Source organism: Citrus clementina, unplaced genomic scaffold (assembly GCF_000493195.1).
Source record: "Citrus clementina cultivar Clemenules unplaced genomic scaffold, Citrus_clementina_v1.0 scaffold_8, whole genome shotgun sequence".
Classification (NCBI taxonomy): domain Eukaryota; kingdom Viridiplantae; phylum Streptophyta; class Magnoliopsida; order Sapindales; family Rutaceae; genus Citrus; species Citrus x clementina.
The window spans coordinates 13,028,191-13,036,685 of NW_006262022.1; the positions used below are offsets into that span (position 1 = coordinate 13,028,191).

At 31.4% G+C, this 8,495-nt stretch overlaps 1 protein-coding gene across 1 annotated transcript; it reads right to left on the reverse strand.

The window, feature by feature from the left end:
- Positions 1 to 6,097: 6,097 nt before the first annotated feature.
- LOC18034982 (UDP-glycosyltransferase 73C5) lies at positions 6,098 to 7,855 on the reverse strand. Its single transcript, XM_006423756.2, has one exon. The coding sequence runs from the start codon at positions 7,788 to 7,790 to the stop codon at positions 6,303 to 6,305; it is 1,488 nt and encodes a 495-aa protein (XP_006423819.1). The 5' UTR covers positions 7,791 to 7,855; the 3' UTR covers positions 6,098 to 6,302.
- Positions 7,856 to 8,495: the final 640 nt, after the last annotated feature.

Genomic DNA, 8,495 nt, shown 5'->3' on the forward strand with positions numbered 1-8,495 from the left:
GATTTAGCGTCCTTTTCAAGTTATGGTTGAAATGCTAAAAGTCTATTTTTTCATTATTTTTGACAAAAAAAAAAATTGGTAAAATTTTAAAATATACTTATTTTATAAGTTTTTTTATTTTGGCCACAGTATCAAGATAGGTTTTTTTTTAAAAAAAATAGATTATAAAATAGGCTACAACATACTTTTAGAATTCTTATTATAGTCTTGACAATTATGTCTTTTTTTCCACAAACCTTATCTTTAAACCATAACCTAAATATTATATTACCACAACTGCTTTTTACCTTTTATTTAATTTTGTTTAGATTTATGTATTTAATTTTGTTTAGATTTATGTATTATATTATGAATTTAATCATATTTTATAGGGTTATTTTCCGCCAACCCCCACATGTTTCGACAAAAGTTGGAGTGCACACTAATGTTTCGACAACCATCACCACGCCCCTAAATCAACATATCCAACCGTTATCTTTAACGATAGAAGGGCAAAATTGAGATTTGACACAAACGGCTGCAAAAAGAAAATAAAACAAACAAAGTGCACCGTTTAGGAGGGTAAAAGAATAGAGAAAACGCACCGTTTAGTAGGGTAAAAAAGAGATTTAACATCAAATATCTGGCAAAAACCATCGAGAAAATTGATGAAGTTGCATTGTCAAGGACGGTAGTCCACCCAGGTCGGCTATGTGGAGACAAAGGAGAAGGCATTTTTGGGTTTTGGTGTCCAAATCACTCTGTCATCCTGATAAGCTTTTTCCATTCCAATTAACTATTTTTCAATCATTTATATTCAACAGTTGATTTTTTTTTTTTTGTTGCTTGCTGGATTTCTCAGGGAGTGCTACTACTTATGGCTTATCTGTATTGTATAGCTCGGGTTTATTATATTCCAACTGCTAATATTTTAATTTTAGTTCATTCTTTCTAAATCTCTGCTCTGTAATTATTATTATTATTATTAGTTACTATTTATACGGTGATAATAAATTGTCTGCATTATAACATCGATATTTTAAGAACAGATCTAAGCATGATCTTGCTGGCTTCTGAACTGCTTTTGTTTTCTGAACTTCATTTTTGTTTCTCTTGCAAGTACTATTTTGTTTATTTATAGAAGGACAGGAAAGTTAACCCCTTTGAGTTGTGAATTGACAGAGATTGGGGTAAATTATGACTTGTTCATTTTTGGTATTTGCGTGACACAGAACTAGAAAATTATAAAATGACAAGTGCAATTATATGGTGCAATCATTTTAGTTTTCTTTTAATCAAGAAAAGAGGTTTAATGTTTTGAGAACCTGATAGATGGTTGAGAATAGATATGTATTGATGTATAACTCTATTGACTGAATTCTAATATCTTTTGTGACAGGTGAATTTGGCAAACTTTAAAGAGCCTATAACTGGGGTTGAAGGTAGTTTGGCTGCTTTTTGGTTCCTCGAACTTCTGATTTTGGTTTTATTTAATAATTATTTGTTTTCAGTTGGTTTAATCAAATTGCTGAGGGTAGAGGCTGTCTTATGATCTTCAGCATTAATAGGTCTCGCTAGCATTAATTATTTGTTATCAACGGTCTCTGTTGTGTTTATGGATTAAGGGTAATGTCGTCATTTTATTTTTCTACACTTGCATGTAGGGAACAGCAGCACCTGATATATTTTCTGCATTTTTAATGCTTAATTTTCAAATCAAGGGCAAACAAGTCTTTTTACTCAGTCAAGTGACCTACTGTGAAAGATAACGGTTGGATATGCTGATTTAGGGGCATGTTGATGGTTGTTGAAACATTAGGGTGCACGCTAATTTTTGTCGAAACATATGGGGGTTGGAGAAAAATAACCCTATTTTATATAACCAATTATAAATTCATTGGATTTTAAAATTGGCTATTTTTTCACTTAGGTAATTTTGGGTAAGAAAAGACAAGTCTAGAAAATTTACTATAACTACAGAAAAATAAAGGCAACTTAAACTTTTCTCGGATTTAGCCATCACAGTTCATGTAAGAGCGTACGGAAGCAATTTCGTTTTTTCCAATTACTAAGAATGAGTTCACAAAAGTAGCCGGCTAATTTTGTGCCGCATGTACTGAGCATAAATTCGTATTATACGTAAGAAAAGACAAAGAATCAGAGTTGAAAAATTGACCACAATTGAGCAGGATCGCTTGCCGCAGCCTAATAGATTAATTTTACCAGGTACTTTATACTTACGGACCTGTCTATGGTACAGATTCTGTAACAAACATCTCCCGTCATCCCACCGTCCCATTTTCTATTGTTTAGTATTTATCACGTGCAAGCCGATCTTTTCATCTAGTTCATGTCATATACTAAGGTAGTGTTAGCTCATTCAGGCATGAATCTGGCTCTTATACCTCATAGAAGTTAATGGACTTAACTCATACTAAAAAATTAGCTCATAAGTTTAGGGTTGCCCAAAGATCCAAGCACTACTTTAAGCCAATGTAGGATAGTTTTGCTATCACTTCCTATCACGAACAAGTTAGTTTTTGCCTGGTTCTTATCAAGTGGTAAGGTAGTGTCAATCTTTTTGTATATAAATCTATCTCTAATACTATGTAGAATTTTGTAGGCTTAGTTCTTGAAATAACTTTTGATTATCAATTAAGTCATGGACTTCTATATGTTATCAAAATCAAACTTATGCACTAATGAATTAGATAGGGCAAAAATATGAGTTTGCACTTGCCACTAGGGGTGGCCAAAAAGTAGGTTTTTTGTACATTTGCCATTACAATGATAAATTGGTTCAAAGTCACAAGATTATCGGTAAAAATTTATAAAAACATAATGTGAATTTGATCTAAATTAAAGTACTAGTTTCTTGCTTTGATTTTGGTCCGCTTGATAAAATTGCGAATATAGCCCAACAAAGCTAGATCTATAGTCTCATTAGATCGAAGTAAGAGGTCTTGATAAGTTACTCATGAGCTCCCAAGTGTCTCACTGGATGTCATATTCTTAAATTGGATAATCACTTTCGCATTATTATAAGTTATAAATAATGTAAATTAGCACCTGTCCAAAATCTGGAGAATTCTAACTCAACCATAAGATCTATGAGTGGACTCATTATATGCTAAGAAGGAATCTAAGTCAATTCTAACATTCTCACCAATAGAGATGGCCAATGGGCCGGACGGCACGTGGTACGATACATGTTCGTACAACATGGCACGACACGAGCAAGTTTCGGTGTGGCACGCGGCACGACACGACACACTCGTGGGCCCTTGAAATTTAGGCATGTGGGCCTTAAAAGCATGGCACGATTAGAGATGGACTAAGCACGACACAAGAAAAAAGCCCGCAATAAACACATTTTATTTTTTAATGAAAGTAAATTTAAAATTTTATGATTTTACAAATAACTTGAATTTGAATTTAAATTTTTTTAAATTCATTTGATTATTAGTTTTTTAAAAAATCAATATTTGATTTATATTTATAATTTATTAAATAAACAATTGATATCATGATTTTAATGAATAAAATTATAAATATCATGATTTTATAAATATGCATTAATATTATTGTGAACTATGATTTATGACTCTATATAAGTCCAAGTTAATAATTAAGTTAACCCTTAAGAAAATTTTATTATTATTATTGTTATTGTTGTTAAGTATTAAAAAAAATTCTAATACTATAAGGTCAAACTTAGTAATTGATATTACATTCTCTTACTATTATTAGTTTATTATTATTGAATATGGACTTGAGTTTTGAATTTTCAATTCTATTAAATTTGAATGAGGTATGGAGATAAAAAAAAGTATATAAACTTGAAAACAGATATGCCAATAACTTGGCATGCCCTCTTAAAAAATTAGAAAAAAAAAGAAAAAAAATTTTATTGAGCTTTTCTTCTTAGGCACGGCACGACACGACATGTGTACCATGCCGGGCCTAAGCAAAAAATATTAGGCACAATACTGCATGGCATGAAACACATAGTGGACATGGCACGGCACGAGCACAAGCACACATAGGCCTTGTTGGCACAACCCATTGACCATCTCTACTCACCAATAAAAATATCAAAAAACTAGTAATAAAATCTTTTGAAGAATCATAGAAGCAACATAGGTCTGATTGTTAATCTAAGCTATAAAAAATGAAGATCTCAAGCAAAAACTTAGAATCTCACCATTCAAACAATGAATTGACAGCATATCAAAGAATTTTTCGGTTCAATTGAACTTACATAGTTTGCAAATGGCAAAATGGTCATTAAACTGAATTTGAAATTGAGATACAAATGTTGTAATATAAATATTAAATCTAAAGTCTACTCCCACAAATATTTAAGGAAACATTAATCATGGGAGAATACTAGTTTCTCTCTTCATGAAATCATTATTTACGTACCAAGCTATTTTTAAAATACCTCATAACCCTCTTGGAAGAACTTTAAAAGAAGAAGAGGGGTAAATGAGTCATTTGCTTGATATTAGCTCTTGGCAATATAAAATATGCATTAACTATAAAAAAATATTTTTCAAAAATACATTTTTTGCAATCTATGTGAAAAGTAAATATGCATTTAAGGTTGAAATATTTTTTAAAAAATTTCATTTTGTATTTTTATTTATTATTATTTTAGTTTATAAATAATAAAAATAGATTAAAATAAATAAAAAATAAGAATAGGGATAAGGACATCTACACCCTCAAAGTTTGGGAAAAAGTCACCAACACCCTCAAGTTTCCAAAAAAGGACGCAAAGGCCCCGTTTTGACCATAATGCCCCTTACTTCTATTATCTGAAAAAAAGGACTCTATAATATAAAATTAAAATAAATATAATAATATATGCATTTGAAAATAATTTCAATATTAAAAAAATATTTTAATATTTTACAATATATTAGCTATATTTTATTATATTATAAATTTTATGATAAATAGACTAATAATATTAAAATAAACGTATTAAAATTTAAATTGTTTTGAATAATAATGTAAAATAGTAATTTTTAATTGTAAAATGTATTTAATGCAAATATTTTATTTAAAATCCTACAATAAATAAAAATATTTTATTAAAACAAGTATAATAATTTACATATTTAAATTTAGTAAAATATTAAAATATTTTAATATTATTTTATAAAAGTAAAGGGTATAATGGTTAAAAGGGAGTTTTAGTGTCCTTTTTTAAAAAATTGAAGGCGTTGGATACCATTTTTCCAGATCTTGGGGGTGTAGGTACCCTTTTCCAGTAAGAATAAGAAATATCAAGCAAATAATCCAAATAAGAATAAATTAGTATTTAAAAATTTTTAATTTATTTGATTTATCAAATTTATAAGAAATATGAATAAAATATATTTTAAATAATGATAATATTATAAAATTATGATGTTAAAATGGTTGGTGGGTATTTAAAAAAAAAAAAAGTCATGGTTATTGAATATAAGTAAGGGGAGATGCCTTTTCTATCTCATATTTATATTAAAGACTAATTTCCATTATCTTGAACATCAGTTAGTTCTTCTTAACCCGATAACTCTTGTGGACTTGAGGTCCAATGGAGTTAGGCCCTTGGGCTTGAGTATTAGATTCATTTTAATAAATGACCAAGCATCGTCATAAACCGCAAAAACAATATTCATCTCAACACTAAGAGGTTATTTGTTAAATATTTAAAATCTGAAATTTTATTAATTTCAGATCTTTTTTAAAATATATTTTTTTATTTTGTGAAACTTATATCTGATTTTCAGACATTTACATTTGATTTTTTTTTTGAGACTTTTATCTAAATGAAAAAAAGTCTTAATAACAAGTAAATATTATATTCCAAAAATATCTTTACAAAATAATTTATTTCCTAAACTATAAAATCTAATCCTCTTTTTTGTGTTAATTTATAAGGACATAAATATTAAATAACTAAATTTAAGATTTTTTTATTCTGAAAAAAAATAAGATGCCACTTTTATTCATATATTTAAAAAAGAAAAACAAACATGTCATTCATATTTTCATAATCAGATCTATTCAGACTTTAGAAAAATTTAAACCCATTTAAATTTAAGATAAAAAAACAAACGCTACCTAACTGCCACTTCAATAAGGGGTGTGTTACTGCTTTACAACTAATATAGTTATCCAAAACTACAAATTGACCATTAAAAAGGTACAACGTAAACTATTCGAAGCTTCAAGATTTTTTTTTCTATTGAATAATGTGATTTGCCCATTGCATAAATTTGTTAAAGCACTAAGAGTTTATTTGATTTGGAATGAGCAAACGAAGTGCTCTATTCCGACTGGCATTTATTAGCTAGACTTTTGGAGTGTACGTGTTTCATGATATCCTGAAGTAGGAGTGTGATGTTGAGGTGAGAAGATCCACCTTCTTGGATAGCCATCTTTGCCATCTTTGCAAGATTTAAAGCTCTGTTCCTTCTTTCTTCTCCGTCATTCCCTTCATCCATCAACCTTTCAACGGCATTCTTGACATCATCTCTCTTTACCAATACACCAATATTTTGTTCCTCTCCCCATGTCATTGGATTTTCCACCCCAATTTTGACACCAATTTTTAGTACGTGCACAGCAAGTTTCTCATTTGTAAATTGGTCTGCGAAAAGCGGCCATGTTAGTAATGGCAGGCCAGCACACACCCCTTCCAGTGTTGAATTCCAACCACAGTGTGTTAAGAATCCTCCAACTGAAGGGTGAGATAATATTAGCACTTGCGGAGCCCAATCCCATATGACAAGGCCTCTTCCTTTGATCCTCTCCTCAAAGCCATCCTCTACAACCCATTTCTTCAATTCTTTTGATGTTTCTCCTTCTCTAATCACCCAAATGAATGGCCTATTTGATGCTTCTAAGCCTAACCCAAGTTCCATCATTTGCGAAGGAATCAGATTACACATACTTCCAAGGCAAGCATAAACTACAGATTTGGGATCTTTTGAATCAAGCCACTTCAAGCATTTATGTTCATCAAGTGATGATGTGTTACCTCTTTGAGCCTTATCCGAGTACTCCTTGTTGCCCAGTGAAACCGGACCAATACACCATGCTTTGTCACGACTTATTTTCTTGTATTCTTTAACATAAGCTGGTTCCAATTCTTCGAAACTGTTTATGATCACTCCATCTATGGCCAGAGTGGCTGCACCAATTTTATATTCAAATGCTTTGAATTTCTGACCCTGAGTAGAATCTACCTGCTTCTTTGTCAATTCAATTTTATCAGGCAAACCTGGCACAGAAAAGTACTCTGACTCTGAGCTGATACTCTCAAGAAATTTGGAGGCGAATATATTGTTGAAGCACACAACACTGAAGCAACATGTTCCATGAAAAGCAATCCTTGGAACGTTGAACTTGCCAGCAATTTGTGCTGTGTACGGCAGACACACATCAGAGATTATGCAATTTGGCTGTGGCTTCAGCTGCCCAAATAAATTTTCAACAGGCTCTAGTAGCTTGTCAGCTGCTGTGAAGAAATCCAAGGCTAAGTCTAGTGATGGCAACATGTCCATGTTCTCACATCCTTGAGGTAAGCCATCTTCTAAATTGGGTAACCGGGTTTCGATTATGTGGATTTGCAGTCCGGATTCAATGGCTCGAGCAAGAGTTCCATGGAACCTGGCTGCATTAAGTGGTGTGGTAAAAATTGTGATAATAACGCCGCGCTGTGCTAGTAGCCTAGCTATGTCTATCATGGGGATCATGTGCCCCTGCGACATGAAAGGAAACAGAACAAAGTGAAGCTGGCTTGCTTTATCCATTGCAATTTTCCTCAAGTGGGTAAACAGTAATGTAGCTTAGATTTGAGAAACTCATTTGTTGCAAACTCACGATGATTAATGATATAAGCAACTGTGTCTTCAATTGCTAGCTTTTTCCTAGCTGCTGATGCAATGGCATAGATAAGCAATTTTGTTTGTCCAATAAGAATGTGGTTCACAAACGCAGCTAGGAAAAAGCCAGCTAGCATAATTCAAGTCAAGAGTGCGACTGTGCGAGTGCGTCTCGACTAAAGATAGGACAGAACGATAGCTACAGCAAGAGATTAATTCTACAAGATGCTTTATTCTCATCGACTCATCATGAAGAACTTTAATAGTGGTTACTTTACATTATTACTGAGGATTATCAATGAGGAGGCAGCAATAGGCCTTTAAAATAATTTTGTAATTAAGAATTTTTTACTTTAACATAGTTAGGACAAAATTAAATATAGGATTCCGATCCAGAGCTGAATTTTTGCTCAACTTTGAAGTATTATTTTGCTCTTTTTCTTAATTTTCTCTTACCTAATAAAACGTACTTTTTATAACTTATCATTTATTTTCTCACACAAAGCACAAAACTTAGGTCCACAAACAAATTGATTGAACATCTAATTTCTTTTCCTTTTTCTTTTCTAAATTTTTCTTTTCATCAACTCTTTACAACATCTGTGTTTTTTTTAGTTGATCATTTGGTGTTGA

Bases quoted from the DNA above. Each gene is read 5' to 3' on its own strand.
- LOC18034982 (XM_006423756.2), bottom strand. From the start codon at position 7,790: ATGGATAAAGCAAGCCAGCTTCACTTTGTTCTGTTTCCTTTCATGTCG.